The 23,324-nt window shown below is 42.8% G+C and overlaps 1 protein-coding gene across 2 annotated transcripts in view; it reads right to left on the bottom strand.

Annotated features, from left to right (window-relative positions):
• LOC139558508 (KH domain-containing, RNA-binding, signal transduction-associated protein 3-like) overlaps positions 1 to 23,324 on the bottom strand; it is a 164,069-nt gene that overhangs the window by 64,650 nt on the left and 76,095 nt on the right. For both annotated transcript variants that reach the window (XM_071373671.1, XM_071373670.1), the window contains exon 2: positions 20,236 to 20,363. In XM_071373671.1, coding sequence (XP_071229772.1) covers positions 20,236 to 20,363 — 128 coding nt within the window. The remainder of the gene's footprint in view (positions 1 to 20,235; positions 20,364 to 23,324) is intronic.

A 23,324-nucleotide genomic window follows, 5' to 3' on the forward strand; every position in this document is an offset into this window, starting at 1 on the left:
GTCAGTAACTGTCATTGCCATGGTCATTAACTGTACTTGCCATGGTCATTAACTGTCGTTGCAATGGTCATTAACTGTCATTGCCATGGTCATAAACTGTCCTTGCCATGGTCATTAACTGTCACTGCCATGGTCATTAACTGTCCTTGCCATGGTCATTAACTGTCCTTGCCATGGTCATTAACTGTCATTGCAATGGTCATTAACTGTCCTTGCCATGGTTGTTAACTGTCCTTGCCATGGTCATTAACTGCCATTGCCTTACTCAGTAACTGTCGTTGCCATGGTCAGTAACTGTCATTGCCATGGTCATTAACTGTACTTGCCATGGTCATTAACTGTCGTTGCAATGGCCATTAACTGTCCTTGCCATGGTCATTAACTATCCTTGAAAATGGTCGTTAACTGTCCTTGCCATGGTCATTAACTGCCATTGCCATGGTCATTAACTGTCATTGCCTTACTCAGTAACTGTCGTTGCCATGGTCAGTAACTGTCATTGCCATGGTCATTAACTGTACTTGCCATGGTCATTAACTGTCGTTGCAATGGCCATTAACTGTCCTTGCCATGGTCATTAACTATCCTTGCCATGGTCGTTAACTGTCCTTGCCATGGTCATTAACTGCCATTGCCATGGTCATTAACTGTCATTGCCTTACTCAGTAACTATCGTTGCCATGGTCATTAACTGTCATTGCCATGGTCATTAACTGTACTTGCCATGGTCATTAACTGTCCTTGCCATGGTTGTTAACTGTCCTTGCCATGGTCATTAACTGCCATTGCCATGGTCATTAACTGTCATTGCCTTACTCAGTAACTGTCGTTGCCATGGTCAGTAACTGTCATTGCCATGGTCATTAACTGTACTTGCCATGGTCATTAACTGTCGTTGCAATGGCCATTAACTGTCCTTGCCATGGTCATTAACTGCCATTGCCATGGTCATTAACTGTCATTGCCTTACTCAGTAACTATCGTTGCCATGGTCATTAACTGTCATTGCCATGGTCAGTAACGGTCATTCCCATGGTCAGTAACTGTCCTTGCCATGGTCAGTAACTGTCCTTGCCTTGGTCAGTAACTGTCATTCCCATGGTCAGGAGCTGTCCTTGCCATGGTCAGTAACTGTCATTGCATTGGTCAGTAACTGTCGTTGTCATGGTCATTAACTGCCATTGCCATGGTCATTAACTGTCCCTGCCATGGTCCTTAACTGTCCCTGCCATGGTCATTAACTGTCCTTGCCATGGTCATTAACTGTCCTTGCCATGGTCATTAACTGCCATTGCCATGGTCATTAACTGTCCTTGCCATGGTCAGTAACTGCCATTGCCATGGTCATTAACTGTCATTGTCATGGTCATTAACTCTCATTGCCTTAGTCAGTAACTGTCGTTGCCATTGTCATTAACTGTCATTACCATGGTCATTAACTGTCCTTGCCATGGTTATTAACTGTACTTGCCATGGTCATTAACTGTCCTTGCCATGGTCCTTAACTGTCATTGCCATGGTCATTAACTGTCACTGCCATGGTCATTAACTGTCATTGCCATGGTCATTAACTGTCACTGCCATGGTCATTAACTGTCATTGCCATGGTCATTAACTGTCACTGCCATGGTCATTAACTGTCATTACCATGGTCATTAACTGTCCTTGCCATGGTTATTAACTGTCACTGCCATGGTCATTAACTGTCATTGCCATGGTCATTAACTGTCCTTGCCATGGTCATTAACTGCCATTGCCATGGTCATTAACTGTCATTGCCATGGTCATTAATTATCATTGCCATGGTCATTAACTGTCATTGCCATGGTCATTAACTGTCATTGCCATGGTCATTAACTGTCATTGCCTTGGTCAGTAACTGTCATTTTCATGGTCAGTGGCAGGCAGTGCACTCAGGTGAACTCAGGCCATATGGCTGTATATTGTCAGTTTCACTACTGTGCTCGTATCCAGGCCTGCATATATGCTAACACCAGTTAAATTCTACTCATTACTTTTGTACACAGGGTGATGTCTACAGATGCTGAGGCTACATAAAAGGTGCCAAAGGTATCTGAAAGTCCATTATGTTGACAAATAGCCAGGTTTACATCCGTCTGAGTGTGAACAGGTGGGAAAGTTTGCACCTGTTATATTCAGGGTGGAACACATCCTGTAATGTAAACAACGGTTGAGCATGAGAAAATTACATTGACGTTTAATGTTTTTAGTTTTACGTTTTTTCGTTCTGTAAAATTTCTCATTTTATTAAGACAAATAACAGGAGGCATGACAGTCAGTCAGGCAGGCAGCATATCACATGCTGTTTTGGTGCTGTGCTGTGGGATGCTGTTGATTTGGTGCTTTTTTAAAGCCTAGTTATTTACAGACAGATCAAATATATTTGCCTTGGATCTGATCTGTTTAATGCCTCTAAATGTCAGAGATAAACTTAATCTGGACATTAAACACCACCCTGTCTTTATATTTACTCATGCAAACGAAAGCCTCTAACCCACATTTCACAGTACAGTACTAGCCTGGTAGAATCAGCCAGATTGCTGTGTTCGCCATTCTGTTTTACTAGACATATCAGTCTTTCTTCAATGGGTGTTTGGAATAAGTAAACACTGGTCTGCATCCCAAATGGCACCCATCTTCCCTTTATAGTGCACTACCTTTGACTAGAAAGTAGTGCACTATAAAGGGAATAGGATGTAATGGGAAGCATCCATAGTCTGACTGGGGCCTGTGGTCATTTACTGCTTTTAATATCTCTAATCCATTTCCCCCAACAATAGCAGTAATCTGAACCCAGTCCAGAACTGCTGCGGTGTGGGTCCCTTACTTTCCCTGGATGGGGACTAGAAGGGGACTGTACTGCCTGGCACCGATAGTGACGGCCCACATGAGAGCTGAACAGTCTCTTCTTAATCATGTGTTGGCAAGAACCACTTTGCTTTGATTATGGTTACACACACACACACACACACACTAGGACCACACTACACTCTTAGAAAAAAAGGTGTTCTCTAGAATCTAAAAAGGTTCTTCGGCTGTCCCCATAGGAGAACCCTTTGAAGAACCCTTTTTGGTTCCAGGTAAAACCCTTTCAGTTCCAGGTAGAACCCTTTTGGGTTCCATGTAGAACCCTTTCCATAGAGGGTTCTACAATGGAAGCCAAAATAGTTCTACATGGAACCAAAAAGGGTTATCCTATGTGGACAGCTTAAGAACCCCTTTGGAAACTATTTTTCTAAGAGTGTAGAGTAGGCCTACACACCCCTCTCACAGTCGTAGTTCAGGGCTGACAGAGGAGCCGTGGTGCAGAGTGGTCATCCTAACAGCAACTATAACCAAAACCACAGCATTTTCAACTGCACATCTTAGAGTTGGCAGGGGATGGAGAAAGCAGGTGGAGAGATGAAGGGTTCTGTGATGATTAAAAGTCAGAGGACACCAACCAGTAGGAACGAATCTATGATTAATCACAGCTACCCAGGGGGGTAGGGCGGACCAACATCTAACATCTTTTCATCATTTCCTGAATGCATTACTGTACTGCTAGCCTGCACTGTGCTGGAGAGGAGGAGAGGAGGTGTGTGTGTATGTATGTATGTGTGTATTGCGCTGTGAGACGAGAGGAGAGGTGTGTTCAGAGAAAAGCCAGCATGCAGCGATTCTGCTGAAGACAGCAGGACAGACAGAGCCAACAGCAGAAGAATAAATCACTACTGCCATTGCTGAGGAGCGGAGAGACCCAGACACACAGAGAGACACACAGAGAGACACAGAGGAGAGGAGAGACACAGAGACACACAGAGACAGACAGGAGAGAGGAGAGACAGACACAAAGAGACAGAGACGCAGAGACACAGAGACACAGACACACAGAGAGACACAGAGGATAGAAGAGACCGGCACACAGAGACACATACACACAGTGAGACACAGAGGAGAGGAGAAACACAGAGACACAGACACACAGAGAGACACAGAGGAGAGGAGAGACACAGAGACACACAGAGACAGACAGGAGAGAGGAGAGACAGACACAAAGAGACAGAGACGCAGAGACACAGAGACACAGACACACAGAGAGACACAGAGGATAGAAGAGACCGGCACACAGAGACACATACACACAGTGAGACACAGAGGAGAGGAGAAACACAGAGACACAGACACACAGAGAGACACAGAGGAGAGGAGAGACACAGAGACACACAGAGACAGACAGGAGAGAGGAGAGACAGACACAAAGAGACAGAGACGCAGAGACACAGAGACACAGACACACAGAGAGACACAGAGGATAGAAGAGACCGGCACACAGAGACACATACACACAGTGAGACACAGAGGAGAGGAGAAACACAGAGAAACACAGACACACAGAGAGACACAGAGGAGAGTAGAAACACAGAGACAGACAGAGGAGAGTAGAGACACAGAAACACAAAGGAGAAGAGAGACACATACACAGAGGCACAGAGGAGAGACACAGAGGTACACAGAAAAATGTACGAGAGAGGAGAGACCGACACAAAGAGACAGAGATACACACAGAGACACACAGAGACATAGAAACACAGGGGAGAGAGTAGAGACAGAAACACAGCCTAAACTGGAAATTAACACCTTTCTAATGGCGTTGGGTGATTACGCAAATATTTATGATGGGGTGCACGTACAGTGACTTCAGAAAGTATTCATACCCTTGACTTGTTTCACATTTTGTTGTGTTACAGACAGAATTTTTTTTTCTTTTTTTTTTTTTTCTTTTTTCTCACTGATCTACACACAATACCCCATAATGACAAATTGAAAACATGTTTTTGTAAATTGTTGCACATTTGTTAACAATGCAATACAGAAATATCTAATTTACATAAGTATTCACACCCGTGTTAGTACTTTGCAGTAGTACTTTTAGCGACGACTACAGCTGTGTCTTTTGGGGTAAGTCTCTAAGAGCTTTGCACACCTGGATTGTACAATATTTGTCCATTATTCTTTTAAAAATTCTTCAAGCACTGTCAAGTAGATTGTTGATCATTGCTAGACAGCAATTGTCAGGTCTTGCCATAGGCCACAAGCCAATTCAAGTCAAAACTGTAGCTAGGCCACTCAGGAAGATCCAAAAAAACTCCCTAGACAAGCATACCCATAACATGCAGCCACCACCACGCTTGAACATTTGAAGAGTGATACTCAGTGATGTGTTGTGTTGGATCTGCCCCAAACATAACACTTTGTATTCAGGACAAAAATACATTTCTTTGCCACATTTCTTTGCAGTATTACCTTAGTGCCTTGTTGCAAACAGGACGCATGTTTTGGATCATTTTTTATTATACCTTCTTTTCACTCTGTAATTTAGGTTAGTGGCATAACTACAATGTTGATCCATCCTCAGTTTTCTCGTATCACAACCATTAAACTCTGTAGCTGATTTAAAATCACCATTGGCCTCATAGTGAAATCAATGAGCGGTTTCCTTCCTCTCCGGCAACTGAGTTAGGAAGGACGCCTGTATCTTTGTAGTGACTGGGTGTATTGATACAGCATCCAAAGCCAAATTAATAACTTCACCATGCTCAAAGGGATATTCAGCATTTGCTTTTTTATTTTTTACACATCTCCCAATCGGTGCGCTTCTTTGTGAGGCATTGAACAACCTCCCGGGTCTGTGTGGTTGAATCTGTGCTTGAAATTCATTACTGGATTAAGGGACCTTGCAGATAATTGTATGTGTGGGGTACAGTCATTCAAAAATAATGTTAACCACTATAATTGAACACGGAATGAGTACATGCAACTTATTATGCAATTTGTTAAGGACATTTGTACTTCTGAACTTCTTTAGGATTGCCATAACAAAGGGGTTGAATACTTAATGACTCAAGACATTTCAGCATTGATTTTTTATAATTAATTTCTCAAATGTTCGAAACACAAATTTCCACTTTGACTTATGGGGTATTGTGTGTAAATCAGTGACACAAAATCTCAATTTAATCCATTTTAAATTCAGTCTGTAACGCAACAAAATGTGGAAAAAGTAAAGGGGTGTGAATAATGTATGGGCATGAAAAACAGGACAGTATTTCATGGCTGTTGGCGTGATATGTTTAGTTGTTGAGAGATTGATTTATACCAATTACACAGTGAATGAGCAAACAAAATACACTGAGTGTACAAAACATTAGGAACAACCTAACATTGAGTTTCCCTCAAAACAGTTTCAATACGTCGGGGTATGGACTCTACAAGGTGTCGAAAGCATTCCACAGGGATGACTCCAATGCTTCCCACAGATGTGTGAATTTGGCTGGATGAGCCCATTCTTGATACACACGGAAACTGTTGAGTGTGAAAAACCCAGCAGCATTGCCGTTCTTGACAGACTAAATTCGGTGCGCCTGGTACCTACTACCACACCGCGTTCAAAGGCACTTCAATATTTTGTCTTGCTCATTCACCCACTGAATGGCACACATACACAATCTATGTCTCAATTATATCAAGACATAAAAGTACTTCTTTAACCTGCCTCCTCCCCTTCATTTACACTGATTGAAGTGGATTTAACAGGACATCAATAAGGGATCATAGCTTTCACCTGGATTCAGCTGGTCAGTCAAAAGTAGTGCACTATATGGAATAGGGTGCCATTTTAGACACACCCATGGGCTGACTAATGGGCCTGCATACTTTACATCATCTTCCTCCTGAGGCACACTATTCCGTATATTTACATATTTTTGTTGACTTATATTATATTTCTTTATACGTCTCAGAACTGGCTCAAAAGTATTTATTTTTGTTGTTATTTTTGTTTATTTTTGTTGTTTGCAATTAATCTCTTGTGGTAAAACAAAACAAAATAAATTGTTGACACCAAACATTAAGAAAACCTTCCTAATATTGAGTTGCACCCCCTCCCCCGTTTGCCCCCAGAACCGCCACAATTGTGGAAAAACCAACTGTAGCAGCGTTGCAGTTATTGACACAAACCGTGCACCTGGCACCTACTACCATACCCCGTTCAAAGGCACCTAAATATTTTGACTTGCTCATTCACCCTCTGAATGGCACACATACACAATCCCTGTCTCAATAAAAATACTTCTTTAACCTGACTCCTCCCCTTCATCTACACTGATTGAAGTGGATTTAACAAGTGAAATCAATAAGCGATCATAGCTTTCACCTGGTCAGTCGATGTCATGGAAAGAGCAGATGTTCTTAATGTTTTGTATAGTCAGTGTATAAACAAATGCAATGAAAATTGTTTATTTTACAGTTAGCCTGTTCCCTTTTCACATGATCCCAGATCACTCTAAAAGATATTTCCCTATAAATTCTAACCATAGTCTTCTCAAAGGATGACTATTGAGGTATTGCAAAACAATATGTCATGCTGTTTCACATACTGTAGCTGCAGGGGTGGATTGGTCATCTGGCAATTCTGGCAAATACCAGATGGGGTGGACAATTTTTGAATTTGGTGGGCTTGTCAAAATTGACAAAAAATACACTCAAATTAAAATTTAAAATTTAAAATGTAAAAAGGTGACATGGCCGGCAGCCTGATGTATTTATTTTTTTTTACCATGTTTTTATTTGCTTTGTCCTTTTTTTGTTGGGGGGGTTACAGGTGCAATAGTCATGTCAATTTACACACTTAGTTTATACCACATGTATCCGTAGGCATAAAGACAAATTATCATATTGATCACACAGGATTTTGTAATAATAAAATAGATAAGAGAAACAAAAAGAGGTGAGCCTACACCCCCAACTCCCCATTTCATTCCCCCCAGCCCAGCATTTCTCAGTTTCTGTTGTCATAGATTCACGGGGAAGCTGGTTCCACCATTGGGGTGCCAGGACAGAGAGGAGCATAGACTGGGCTAAGCGTAGGGGTGGGCCAAGAGACCTGAGGTGGCAGAACAGAGTGGGGTGTAGGGTTTGAGCATAGCCTGAAGGTAGGGAGGGGCAGTTCCTCTTGCTGTTCCGTAGGTTAGCACCATGGTCTTGTAGTGGATGCGAGCTTCGACTGGAAGCCAATGGAGTGTGCAGAGGAGTGGGGTGACATGAGAGAACTTGAGAAGGTTGAACACCAGACGGGCTGCAGGATTCTGGATAAGTATCAGGTGTTTGATGGCACAATCGGGGAGCCCAGCCAACAGCGAGTTGCAGTAGTCCGGATGGGAAAGGACAAGTGTCTGGAATAGTGTCTGCGCCACTTCCTGTGTGAGGTAGGGTCATATTCTAAGGATGTGACAGAGGAACAGTTATAGTGGTGAGTTGTATCTCCAGACAGAGGAACAGTTATAGTGGTGAGGTGTATCTCCCGGGTGGCGCAGTGGTCTAGGGCACTGCATCGCAGTGCTAGCTGCGCCACCAGAGTCTCTGGGTTCGCGCCCAGGCTGGGCTGGGTTCGCGCCCAGGCTCTGTCGCAGCCGGCCGCAACCGGGAGATCCGTGGGGCGACGCACAATTGGCATAGCGTCGTCCGGGTTAGGGAGGGTTTGGCCGGTAGGGAGGGTTTGGCCGGTAGGGATATCCTTGTCTCAGTATGTAAAAAAATAAAAAATAATAATAAAAATAAAAATATAAAATAAATATGTAATAAAATGTATGCACTCTACTGTAAGTCGCTCTGGATAAGAGCGTCTGCTCTTGGCCGGTAGGGATATCCTTGTCTCAGTATGTAAAAATGTAATAAAATGTATGCACTCTACTGTAAGTCGCTCTGGATAAGAGCGTCTGCTAAATGACTAAAATGTAAATGTAAAAATGTGTATCTCCAGAGGAACAGTTATAGTGGTGAGTTGTATCTCCAGACAGAGGAACAGTTATAGTGGTGAGTTGTATCTCCAGACAGAGGAACAGTTATAGTGGTGAGTTGTATCTCCAAACAGAGGAACAGTTATAGTGGTGAGTTGTATCTCCAGAGGAACAGTTATAGTGGTGAGTTGTATCTCCAGACAGAGGAACAGTTATAGTGGTGAGTTGTATCTCCAGACAGAGGAACAGTTATAGTGGTGAGTTGTATCTCCAAACAGAGGAACAGTTATAGTGGGGAGTTGTATCTCCAGACAGAGGAACAGTTATAGTGGGGAGTTGTATCTCCAGACAGAGGAACAGTTATAGTGGGGAGTTGTATCTCCAGACAGAGGAACAGTTATAGTGGGGAGTTGTATCTCCAGACAGAGGAACAGTTATAGTGGTGAGTTGTATCTCCAGACAGAGGAACAGTTATAGTGGGGAGTTGTATCTCCAGACAGAGGAACAGTTATAGTGGGGAGTTGTATCTCCAGACAGAGGAACAGTTATAGTGGTGAGTTGTATCTCCAGACAGAGGAACAGTTATAGTGGGGAGTTGTATCTCCAGACAGAGGAACAGTTATAGTGGGGAGTTGTATCTCCAGACAGAGGAACAGGTATAGTGGTGAGTTGTATCTCCAGAGGAACAGTTATAGTGGTGAGTTGTATCTCCAGACAGAGGAACAGTTATAGTGGTGAGTTGTATCTCCAGACAGAGGAACAGTTATAGTGGTGAGTTGTATCTCCAAACAGAGGAACAGTTATAGTGGTGAGTTGTATCTCCAGAGAAACAGTTATAGTGGTGAGTTGTATCTCCAGACAGAGGAACAGGTATAGTGGTGAGTTGTATCTCCAGAGGAACAGTTATAGTGGTGAGTTGTATCTCCAGACAGAGGAACAGTTATAGTGGTGAGTTGTATCTCCAGACAGAGGAACAGTTATAGTGGTGAGTTGTATCTCCAGACAGAGGAACAGTTATAGTGGTGAGTTGTATCTCCAGAGGAACAGTTATAGTGGGGAGTTGTATCTCCAGACAGAGGAACAGTTATAGTGGTGAGTTGTATCTCCAGACAGAGGAACAGTTATAGTGGGGAGTTGTATCTCCAGACAGAGGAACAGGTATAGTGGTGAGTTGTATCTCCAGAGGAACAGTTATAGTGGTGAGTTGTATCTCCAGACAGAGGAACAGTTATAGTGGTGAGTTGTATCTCCAGACAGAGGAACAGTTATAGTGGTGAGTTGTATCTCCAAACAGAGGAACAGTTATAGTGGGGAGTTGTATCTCCAGACAGAGGAACAGGTATAGTGGTGAGTTGTATCTCCAGAGGAACAGTTATAGTGGTGAGTTGTATCTCCAGACAGAGGAACAGTTATAGTGGTGAGTTGTATCTCCAGACAGAGGAACAGTTATAGTGGTGAGTTGTATCTCCAGACAGAGGAACAGTTATAGTGGTGAGTTGTATCTCCAGAGGAACAGTTATAGTGGGGAGTTGTATCTCCAGACAGAGGAACAGGTATAGTGGTGAGTTGTATCTCCAGACAGAGGAACAGTTATAGTGGTGAGTTGTATCTCCAGACAGAGGAACAGTTATAGTGGGGAGTTGTATCTCCAGACAGAGGAACCGTTATAGTGGGGAGTTGTATCTCCAGACAGAGGAACAGGTATAGTGGTGAGTTGTATCTCCAGACAGAGGAACAGTTATAGTGGTGAGTTGTATCTCCAGACCGAGGAACAGTTATAGTGGTGAGTTGTATCTCCAGACAGAGGAACAGTTATAGTGGTGAGTTGTATCTCCAGAGGAACAGTTATAGTGGTGAGTTGTATCTCCAGACCGAGGAACAGTTATAGTGGTGAGTTGTATCTCCAGACAGAGGAACAGTTATAGTGGTGAGTTGTATCTCCAGAGGAACAGTTATAGTGGTGAGTTGTATCTCCAGACAGAGGAACAGTTATAGTGGTGAGTTGTATCTCCAGACAGAGGAACAGGTATAGTGGTGAGTTGTATCTCCAGACAGAGGAACAGTTATAGTGGTGAGTTGTATCTCCAGACAGAGGAACAGTTATAGTGGTGAGTTGTATCTCCAGACAGAGGAACAGTTATAGTGGTGAGTTGTATCTCCAGACAGAGGAACAGTTATAGTGGGGAGTTGTATCTCCAGACAGAGGAACAGGTATAGTGGTGAGTTGTATCTCCAGACAGAGGAACAGGTATAGTGGTGAGTTGTATCTCCAGACAGAGGAACAGTTATAGTGGGGAGTTGTATCTCCAGACAGAGGAACAGTTATAGTGGGGAGTTGTATCTCCAGACAGAGGAACAGTTATAGTGGTGAGTTGTATCTCCAGACCGAGGAACAGTTATAGTGGTGAGTTGTATCTCCAGACAGAGGAACAGTTATAGTGGTGAGTTGTATCTCCAGAGGAACAGTTATAGTGGTGAGTTGTATCTCCAGACAGAGGAACAGTTATAGTGGTGAGTTGTATCTCCAGACAGAGGAACAGGTATAGTGGTGAGTTGTATCTCCAGACAGAGGAACAGTTATAGTGGTGAGTTGTATCTCCAGACAGAGGAACAGTTATAGTGGTGAGTTGTATCTCCAGACAGAGGAACAGTTATAGTGGTGAGTTGTATCTCCAGACAGAGGAACAGTTATAGTGGGGAGTTGTATCTCCAGACAGAGGAACAGGTATAGTGGTGAGTTGTATCTCCAGACAGAGGAACAGGTATAGTGGTGAGTTGTATCTCCAGACAGAGGAACAGTTATAGTGGGGAGTTGTATCTCCAGACAGAGGAACAGTTATAGTGGGGAGTTGTATCTCCAGACAGAGGAACAGGTATAGTGGTGAGTTGTATCTCCAGACAGAGGAACAGTTATAGTGGTGAGTTGTATCTCCAGACAGAGGAACAGTTATAGTGGTGAGTTGTATCTCCAGACAGAGGAACAGTTATAGTGGGGAGTTGTATCTCCAGACAGAGGAACAGGTATAGTGGTGAGTTGTATCTGCAGAGGAACAGTTATAGTGGTGAGTTGTATCTCCAGACAGAGGAACAGTTATAGTGGTGAGTTGTATCTCCAGACAGAGGAACAGTTATAGTGGTGAGTTGTATCTCCAGACAGAGGAACAGTTATAGTGGTGAGTTGTATCTCCAGAGGAACAGTTATAGTGGGGAGTTGTATCTCCAGACAGAGGAACAGGTATAGTGGTGAGTTGTATCTCCAGACAGAGGAACAGTTATAGTGGTGAGTTGTATCTCCAGACAGAGGAACAGTTATAGTGGGGAGTTGTATCTCCAGACAGAGGAACCGTTATAGTGGGGAGTTGTATCTCCAGACAGAGGAACAGGTATAGTGGTGAGTTGTATCTCCAGACAGAGGAACAGTTATAGTGGTGAGTTGTATCTCCAGACCGAGGAACAGTTATAGTGGTGAGTTGTATCTCCAGACAGAGGAACAGTTATAGTGGTGAGTTGTATCTCCAGAGGAACAGTTATAGTGGTGAGTTGTATCTCCAGACCGAGGAACAGTTATAGTGGTGAGTTGTATCTCCAGACAGAGGAACAGTTATAGTGGTGAGTTGTATCTCCAGAGGAACAGTTATAGTGGTGAGTTGTATCTCCAGACAGAGGAACAGTTATAGTGGTGAGTTGTATCTCCAGACAGAGGAACAGGTATAGTGGTGAGTTGTATCTCCAGACAGAGGAACAGTTATAGTGGTGAGTTGTATCTCCAGACAGAGGAACAGTTATAGTGGTGAGTTGTATCTCCAGACAGAGGAACAGTTATAGTGGTGAGTTGTATCTCCAGACAGAGGAACAGTTATAGTGGGGAGTTGTATCTCCAGACAGAGGAACAGGTATAGTGGTGAGTTGTATCTCCAGACAGAGGAACAGGTATAGTGGTGAGTTGTATCTCCAGACAGAGGAACAGTTATAGTGGGGAGTTGTATCTCCAGACAGAGGAACAGTTATAGTGGGGAGTTGTATCTCCAGACAGAGGAACAGTTATAGTGGTGAGTTGTATCTCCAGACCGAGGAACAGTTATAGTGGTGAGTTGTATCTCCAGACAGAGGAACAGTTATAGTGGTGAGTTGTATCTCCAGAGGAACAGTTATAGTGGTGAGTTGTATCTCCAGACAGAGGAACAGTTATAGTGGTGAGTTGTATCTCCAGACAGAGGAACAGGTATAGTGGTGAGTTGTATCTCCAGACAGAGGAACAGTTATAGTGGTGAGTTGTATCTCCAGACAGAGGAACAGTTATAGTGGTGAGTTGTATCTCCAGACAGAGGAACAGTTATAGTGGTGAGTTGTATCTCCAGACAGAGGAACAGTTATAGTGGGGAGTTGTATCTCCAGACAGAGGAACAGGTATAGTGGTGAGTTGTATCTCCAGACAGAGGAACAGGTATAGTGGTGAGTTGTATCTCCAGACAGAGGAACAGTTATAGTGGGGAGTTGTATCTCCAGACAGAGGAACAGTTATAGTGGGGAGTTGTATCTCCAGACAGAGGAACAGGTATAGTGGTGAGTTGTATCTCCAGACAGAGGAACAGTTATAGTGGTGAGTTGTATCTCCAGACAGAGGAACAGTTATAGTGGTGAGTTGTATCTCCAGACAGAGGAACAGTTATAGTGGTGAGTTGTATCTCCAGACAGAGGAACAGTTATAGTGGTGAGTTGTATCTCCAGACAGAGGAACAGTTATAGTGGTGAGTTGTATCTCCAAACAGAGGAACAGTTATAGTGGGGAGTTGTATCTCCAGACAGAGGAACAGGTATAGTGGTGAGTTGTATCTCCAGAGGAACAGTTATAGTGGTGAGTTGTATCTCCAGACAGAGGAACAGTTATAGTGGTGAGTTGTATCTCCAGACAGAGGAACAGTTATAGTGGTGAGTTGTATCTCCAGACAGAGGAACAGTTATAGTGGTGAGTTGTATCTCCAGAGGAACAGTTATAGTGGGGAGTTGTATCTCCAGACAGAGGAACAGGTATAGTGGTGAGTTGTATCTCCAGACAGAGGAACAGTTATAGTGGTGAGTTGTATCTCCAGACAGAGGAACAGTTATAGTGGGGAGTTGTATCTCCAGACAGAGGAACCGTTATAGTGGGGAGTTGTATCTCCAGACAGAGGAACAGGTATAGTGGTGAGTTGTATCTCCAGACAGAGGAACAGTTATAGTGGTGAGTTGTATCTCCAGACCGAGGAACAGTTATAGTGGTGAGTTGTATCTCCAGACAGAGGAACAGTTATAGTGGTGAGTTGTATCTCCAGAGGAACAGTTATAGTGGTGAGTTGTATCTCCAGACCGAGGAACAGTTATAGTGGTGAGTTGTATCTCCAGACAGAGGAACAGTTATAGTGGTGAGTTGTATCTCCAGAGGAACAGTTATAGTGGTGAGTTGTATCTCCAGACAGAGGAACAGTTATAGTGGTGAGTTGTATCTCCAGACAGAGGAACAGGTATAGTGGTGAGTTGTATCTCCAGACAGAGGAACAGTTATAGTGGTGAGTTGTATCTCCAGACAGAGGAACAGTTATAGTGGTGAGTTGTATCTCCAGACAGAGGCACAGTTATAGTGGTGAGTTGTATCTCCAGACAGAGGAACAGTTATAGTGGGGAGTTGTATCTCCAGACAGAGGAACAGGTATAGTGGTGAGTTGTATCTCCAGACAGAGGAACAGGTATAGTGGTGAGTTGTATCTCCAGACAGAGGAACAGTTATAGTGGGGAGTTGTATCTCCAGACAGAGGAACAGTTATAGTGGGGAGTTGTATCTCCAGACAGAGGAACAGGTATAGTGGTGAGTTGTATCTCCAGACAGAGGAACAGTTATAGTGGTGAGTTGTATCTCCAGACAGAGGAACAGTTATAGTGGTGAGTTGTATCTCCAGACAGAGGAACAGTTATAGTGGTGAGTTGTATCTCCAGACAGAGGAACAGTTATAGTGGGGAGTTGTATCTCCAGACAGAGGAACAGTTATAGTGGTGAGTTGTATCTCCAGACAGAGGAACAGTTATAGTGGTGAGTTGTATCTCCAGAGGAACAGTTATAGTGGTGAGTTGTATCTCCAGACAGAGGAACAGTTATAGTGGGGAGTTGTATCTCCAGACAGAGGAACAGGTATAGTGGTGAGTTGTATCTCCAGACAGAGGAACAGTTATAGTGGGGAGTTGTATCTCCAGACAGAGGAACAGTTATAGTGGTGAGTTGTATCTCCAGACAGAGGAACAGGTATAGTGGTGAGTTGTATCTCCAGACAGAGGAACAGTTATAGTGGTGAGTTGTATCTCCAGACAGAGGAACAGTTATAGTGGTGAGTTGTATCTCCAGACAGAGGAACAGGTATAGTGGTGAGTTGTATCTCCAGACAGAGGAACAGTTATAGTGGTGAGTTGTATCTCCAGACAGAGGAACAGTTATAGTGGGGAGTTGTATCTCCAGACAGAGGAACAGTTATAGTGGGGAGTTGTATCTCCAGACAGAGGAACAGTTATAGTGATGAGTTGTATCTCCAGACAGAGGAACAGTTATAGTGGTGAGTTGTATCTCCAGACAGAGGAACAGTTATAGTGGTGAGTTGTATCTCCAAACAGAGGAACAGTTATAGTTGTGAGTTGTATCTCCAGAGGAACAGTTATAGTGGTGAGTTGTATCTCCAGACAGAGGAACAGGTATAGTGGTGAGTTGTATCTCCAGAGGAACAGTTATAGTGGTGAGTTGTATCTCCAGACAGAGGAACAGTTATAGTGGTGAGTTGTATCTCCAGACAGAGGAACAGTTATAGTGGTGAGTTGTATCTCCAGACAGAAGAACAGTTATAGTGGTGAGTTGTATCTCCAGAGGAACAGTTATAGTGGGGAGTTGTATCTCCAGACAGAGGAACAGTTATAGTGGTGAGTTGTAGCTCCAGACAGAGGAACAGTTATAGTGGGGAGTTGTATCTCCAGACAGAGGAACAGGTATAGTGGTGAGTTGTATCTCCAGAGGAACAGTTATAGTGGTGAGTTGTATCTCCAGACAGAGGAACAGTTATAGTGGTGAGTTGTATCTCCAGACAGAGGAACAGTTATAGTGGTGAGTTGTATCTCCAAACAGAGGAACAGTTATAGTGGGGAGTTGTATCTCCAGACAGAGGAACAGGTATAGTGGTGAGTTGTATCTCCAGAGGAACAGTTATAGTGGTGAGTTGTATCTCCAGACAGAGGAACAGTTATAGTGGTGAGTTGTATCTCCAGACAGAGGAACAGTTATAGTGGTGAGTTGTATCTCCAGACAGAGGAACAGTTATAGTGGTGAGTTGTATCTCCAGAGGAACAGTTATAGTGGGGAGTTGTATCTCCAGACAGAGGAACAGGTATAGTGGTGAGTTGTATCTCCAGACAGAGGAACAGTTATAGTGGTGAGTTGTATCTCCAGACAGAGGAACAGTTATAGTGGGGAGTTGTATCTCCAGACAGAGGAACAGTTATAGTGGGGAGTTGTATCTCCAGACAGAGGAACAGGTATAGTGGTGAGTTGTATCTCCAGACAGAGGAACAGTTATAGTGGTGAGTTGTATCTCCAGACCGAGGAACAGTTATAGTGGTGAGTTGTATCTCCAGACAGAGGAACAGTTATAGTGGTGAGTTGTATCTCCAGAGGAACAGTTATAGTGGTGAGTTGTATCTCCAGACCGAGGAACAGTTATAGTGGTGAGTTGTATCTCCAGACAGAGGAACAGTTATAGTGGTGAGTTGTATCTCCAGAGGAACAGTTATAGTGGTGAGTTGTATCTCCAGACAGAGGAACAGTTATAGTGGTGAGTTGTATCTCCAGACAGAGGAACAGGTATAGTGGTGAGTTGTATCTCCAGACAGAGGAACAGTTATAGTGGTGAGTTGTATCTCCAGACAGAGGAACAGTTATAGTGGTGAGTTGTATCTCCAGACAGAGGAACAGTTATAGTGGTGAGTTGTATCTCCAGACAGAGGAACAGTTATAGTGGGGAGTTGTATCTCCAGACAGAGGAACAGGTATAGTGGTGAGTTGTATCTCCAGACAGAGGAACAGGTATAGTGGTGAGTTGTATCTCCAGACAGAGGAACAGTTATAGTGGGGAGTTGTATCTCCAGACAGAGAAACAGTTATAGTGGGGAGTTGTATCTCCAGACAGAGGAACAGGTATAGTGGTGAGTTGTATCTCCAGACAGAGGAACAGTTATAGTGGTGAGTTGTATCTCCAGACAGAGGAACAGTTATAGTGGTGAGTTGTATCTCCAGACAGAGGAACAGTTATAGTGGTGAGTTGTATCTCCAGACAGAGGAACAGTTATAGTGGGGAGTTGTATCTCCAGACAGAGGAACAGTTATAGTGGTGAGTTGTATCTCCAGACAGAGGAACAGTTATAGTGGTGAGTTGTATCTCCAGAGGAACAGTTATAGTGGTGAGTTGTATCTCCAGACAGAGGAACAGTTATAGTGGGGAGTTGTATCTCCAGACAGAGGAACAGGTATAGTGGTGAGTTGTATCTCCAGACAGAGGAACAGTTATAGTGGGGAGTTGTATCTCCAGACAGAGGAACAGTTATAGTGGTGAGTTGTATCTCCAGACAGAGGAACAGGTATAGTGGTGAGTTGTATCTCCAGACAGAGGAACAGTTATAGTGGTGAGTTGTATCTCCAGACAGAGGAACAGTTATAGTGGTGAGTTGTATCTCCAGACAGAGGAACAGGTATAGTGGTGAGTTGTATCTCCAGACAGAGGAACAGTTATAGTGGTGAGTTGTATCTCCAGACAGAGGAACAGTTATAGTGGGGAGTTGTATCTCCAGACAGAGGAACAGTTATAGTGGGGAGTTGTATCTCCAGACAGAGGAACAGTTATAGTGATGAGTTGTATCTCCAGACAGAGGAACAGTTATAGTGGGGAGTTGTATCTCCAGACAGAGGAAACAGTTATAGTGGGGAGTTGTATCTCCAGACAGAGGAACAGTTATAGTGGTGAGTTGTATCTCCAGAGGAACAGTTATAGTGGGGAGTTGTATCTCCAGACAGAGGAAACAGTTATAGTGGTGAGTTGTATCTCCAGACAGAGGAACAGTTATAGTGGTGAGTTCTATCTCCAGACAGAGGAACAGTTATAGTGGTGAGTTGTATCTCAAGTGGTGTTTTTACATATTGTATTTGTTTTTAACATGAGCTGGTAAAAAAAGGAGGAGGACCAGTCATGGGTGCAAAATGGATTGAGAAACGCTGTGCTGTACTGCCAAGTCGGTGGTACGTGCAGTTATGTGGGCTGGTGTGGATAAAATGCAGGGCCAAATTCTTGTCCCTGTCTGCCCCTGTTTAGCTGCAGTCCTCTCTTCGCTTACACATAAATCAATTCTAAGCCACTCTCACTGTATCACTAATACTTCATCACAACTGTAAATGATTACTCTGTTTTCCAGCTTCTCTGTTTTCCAGCGCAAATTGGTATATAACAAGCAGACATGCATAACATGCACAACCCATTCTCCATCGTAGCACAGCAATGAACTGTGCTGCTAGGTGAATATGATCATTCAGGTTGAACTAGCGTTTAACCAGTGGCCCAATTTAAGAGTGTTAGGTATTTTATTTCATAGCTAAACTTTATTTGTCCTAGAAAACCATACGTCTGGAACCTGCTCTCTGGTGTCCTTGCCTGTTTCATATTATTATAAAGCCGTGTTTTTAGAAGATGGATATAAACCCTCTGAACATGAGTCTAAACGGTCGCTTTGGGAAACGCAGCGAGCCACTTCAGTGGCGAAAGCCAAAAGGTGATGTTTGTAGTTCAGGGAGAAATCCCATTGGAGGCACAGCGATCACTCTAGCCCATTGCTACCTGTCAGATTGAACAAATTGAATTTGTCTTCCTTCGGTGGCTTGTTGAGGCTCTAAACAGCGTATTAGCGGCCCCACTTATCAAAGCTGTCAAAGCAAATGTGTTTAGCTGCACTCCTTTGAGACACAGATGGGTCTCTAGATGACATTACATCTCCCTTTATTAATGTCATTGTAATTATTTTAGAAAGGGACAAAATGTAGCTCTCACAATCAGTTTGTTTAAGTTACAGAACACTGTAAATATCTAACCAGAGCTCCCTTGCAAAATAGCTATATTTATCAATAGGACTCACCACATTATGTAAAAAACACATTTAAAAAAAGATTGCGCCTACGAAAGTAGTGCACTAAACAGGGAATAGGGTGCCACAGCAGACTGTGTTGAAGCTCCTGCAGGTCATCTATCTACAGCCTCTCTCAGAGAGGTGAAAACCTGAGTGATGTCATCATCTCCTGAGAGAGGCTTCTCTTTTTTACGCTAGCCTCTCTGCTACGCTACTAGCCTCCCTGTTAGGGACCCTGTGGGAACTGGCTTTCATGCAGCTGCTGTGTGGCTCCATTAAACGCTGCTGTTGATGCTGGGAGCTTTGTCTCAGAGTGGAGGACTGAGGGGGATGAAGGGCTCTCATCACATGGCTAGATGAGCACAGCATTATCACTCAAACAGCATGGGCTGTTTCATCCTGACATGGCGGTCATTCTGAGAGGTGTGTGAGTGAGTGTGTGTGTATGTGTGTGTGTGACTGTGTGTGTGTGGTGCAGTATGCACATGGCTCTGTTTTTATTGTTGGAGCAAAACAAGGGAAGTGCAGGTGTCTTTTTCTCCTGGTCTCTCTCTCTCTCTCTCTTCTCTTTGGCTCTTTTTTACCTATTGTTAGACTCTATTTATTTACAAGGAACACATAGGTCACGGATGGTACTGAATTGGATGTCTACTGAAAATCTCTGCTTTGGCCTCGACACACCTGCATATTTTTTCCCCTGGTTTGTCTTTTCAATGAAAACATGCAAGGTGCCAAAAGCAATTAGATAGAAATTAAAAGACCAAGAACAATTTAAACCTAGACATCTCTGCAGGAAATAGCAACCTTTAACATGCGTCAGTAGAGAGTCATTGCCTTTGTATCAAAAGGAAAGAATAAGGGAATATCATAAGCATAAGGGAATATAAAGAGTTATAAGCACATGGAGATGTGAACAAGGTCATATAGTTGACAGATCGGAGTGGTAGGGGTTCTATAAAATGAAGGGTAATTTGTACTGTAATGTTATAAAAACATAAATGAGATGTATGGAGAAGGCAATGTGATCATGGCCCAATTCTGTTATCTCTTCTTGTAGTCACTGTACTGTTTACTTATTGGTTTACTTAATTATACAGGTTTCATTGTGTAAAAATAAATACTTGAACTGTCCGATGCTTGTTGTCTGGAAGTAAAATTTAAATAGAAAAAATCCCAGAAGCTAACTGAAAAGAAGCCATTATTTGACTGCAGTTGCACAGTATGATCTGAAAATCTCTAGCCCAAATCCAGCAGTACTTACTTTGGGAAACTGTTTGAAGGGTATTAACACTTTCTGGCCCAGCTTCATGTTCTTGTTGATGACCACGTCGATAAACTTCTCCTCTTCTTTCTCTTCTTTCTCTTCATCTTTTTGCAATTTTTCGATTTCTACAGGGAGAAGAAAAAAGGCAAGACGAGGCAATGACTACAAACGATTAAGACAAACATTCAAAATGTGATCAAAGGATCAAAAGATGTTTGTCCCTTTTTTAAAAGGAGTTTGTTGAACTGAAATAATAGCCTTTAAGTGTGCCAGTTTGACAGTTGGTTTGTTGTCACTCAGGCTCACACCTTTTTGCTTGCTCAGTCAACTGTGAAATAGGCTCTTTTGGCAATGGTATTAATGAACTGGATATGGTTCAAATCATATCATAGTCATTCATCGTGCTCATTGGACGAAGCTCTCTGTCTGGTTTGTAATATTTTGCAATTTAATAGTAGGTAGATCAAATTTGAGTTTCCCAGACATTTGAATAGCTTTCATGTTTTACCTCATGAAAATTGATAATGAGGGAGTCTGCATGTAGAGAGATGAGTATATCTCCAGGGTATGGAAAATATTGGCTGTCACGCTTCCTCCCGTTTAGAGGGTAGTCTTTGATGTATTTGAAGATATAACCTTGAAGGTTCAATGAGATGGATAACATCTGTGTTCAGGAGCCAATAAAATGATAATGTAGCAGGGGCTAGGGAGGCCAGGAAGGGCCAGGTGGGGTGGGGAACAGAACCTTCAGGCTAGCATTGGTCAGTGGACAATGTAACTGGGGTAATGGAGGGAGGACTTCAACAGAAACGCACTCATTCTCAATAGACATATACTGCCTAAGCATGACATCTGAGTGACTAAAAACGTGTAACTTCTGGATCTGTGGCATACAGGCTAATAAAGTGAAGAAATGGCAAGCTGTGTTCAGTTCAGAGTGGCAAACCAAGCTGTCTCCAGATTTGACTTTCTAATTGTTGCATATTATTATCATCGCATCTTCAAATCCTGCTTCTCAAATTACATAGGCTGTGAGTTCGTCGACGGTTTTGGTAAAGCAATCAAATAAATAAGAAACGGAGACTGTGTCCTGGCTCTATGAAGCTGGACAGCATTAGATTCCAAGAATAAAATGAAAGACAAGAAAATGAGTCTTAACTAGGATAACAGATGTATCAGTAAGCAGGGATCTCTTCTAAGCCTCAACTCATCCCAGGAGGGAGCAGATTCCTCACGTTCTGAGGAGAGCCCAGATTAATATTAATGTGACCTCACAACATGCCTTACAGAGAGTCTATCTTCCTTCCTCAATGCTCTGGTTGTCCTCAAGGCAATATTCAGTATCCTGTGGATGAGTCAACGTCTCGTTATTGGTATCAACAGATTTGTAATGTGTCAGTGAAAACCCCCAAGGTTCATGGCTATAACGATTTTAAAACATCTGGGAAAATATCCACACATTTTAGGCCATCTATAAAACCTAGCTGTCCCCTTTATCCAAACAACCTCAACTGCAGTTTTCTGTTCTATTTCCACAGTGGTTCTGTGAATACGTATCAAGAACACAGTTTTCACTAAGAGTGCCCTCTTCTCCTCTGAACCGGTGGTGACTGTAGCGGTGGATGGATTTCAACTGGCACTGCCGAGACCCTTGATTCCAAGAAAAAGGTATCATTTGATGGGGGTTGTGCTTCTTCTTCCTCCATCAAAGAGGATAGATATGTCATTAAAATTGCATTTACAGCTTGGGTGACGGCTAGGCTCTACACAGTACGGGGCCTGGCCCAGCTGTCTCCTCCTCTATTAGACATTGAATCACTTAAGAGAAGCAGCACACTGATTTAGACTACATCCATCCTTCCATTTAAAATACATTAAGCTGGAGGAGATCTGTAGGATTATGCTTGACTTCTACATCAGGCTGTGAGTGGTGAGGAGTTGAGATGACGGGGTGGAGAGGGGGGTGGAGAGGGGGGTGGAGAGGGGGGTGCGGGGAGGCAATCAGGTTATTACATCCTCTAATGTCACGTTGTAGAGAGGGTCAATATTACGATGTGATATTGAGAAGATCAAGCAGCAGAGGTCTAATGGCAGTCACATCAAATATTGATCATGCAAACTATGTAGGGAATGCATAGGTTGCATTGGTGGCTAAACGGTGACATTTTCACCAAACTCCTCGAGACTAGTTGACAGATGCATAAGGTTGAAGGTATTACATTTCTTCCAAACAGGAGGCAACATGCTTCTGGGCAATACTGGTCACACACCATGAGTTGGGCGAATGCTTGAACGTTCTTCTTCTAAATGTGTTCTGAACTGCTCCTTATTCTGTCTTCATGTTGTTTATGTTATGTTTTTCCAAAATAAAGAAATTAGGTCTTTGTAGAAACTTACTCAGGCAGAACATGTCCAAGTCCACTTTTATGATGGTAAAGAATGTCAGAGCAAATCGTATGCAATGTTTCTGTGATTTAGCATGGACAAAACATTTTGGACTCCTACATTGGACTCCAACTCAATTGGCTGGAACATACTGGTGCTTTAGAGTTAACGAAACAAAATATTTGTTCACATTTTCTTTAACCTGTTTTATGTCAACATCTCTTAATCGTTTTCCCAAACATTGCGGTGAAAACCTACGTATCCTATTTCTGTCTCAACTTAATACTGAAATACCTCCCAGTCAAACAACATACCTCCCATGAAACAACAATACAGTGTGTATATATTATAGAAGGAAGAAACAACATTACAGTGTGTGTATATTATAGTAAGAAGAAACAGCATTACAGTGTGTGTATATTATAGTAAGAAGAAACAACATTACAGTGTGTGTATATTATAGTAAGAAGAAACAACATTACAGTGTGTATATTATAGTAAGAGGAAACAACATTACAGTGTGTGTATATTATAGTAAGAAGAAACAACATTACAGTGTGTGTATATTATAGTAAGAAGAAACAACATTACAGTGTGTGTATATTATAGTAAGAAGAAACAACATTAGTAAGAAAAACACAATATAACTGGTCTGTAGGTTTGAGCAGCTTGATCTACCAGGTTACAGATCAATACCATAG

The sequence above is a fragment of the Salvelinus alpinus genome, chromosome 29, assembly GCF_045679555.1.
Source record: "Salvelinus alpinus chromosome 29, SLU_Salpinus.1, whole genome shotgun sequence".
Classification (NCBI taxonomy): Eukaryota; Metazoa; Chordata; class Actinopteri; order Salmoniformes; family Salmonidae; genus Salvelinus; species Salvelinus alpinus.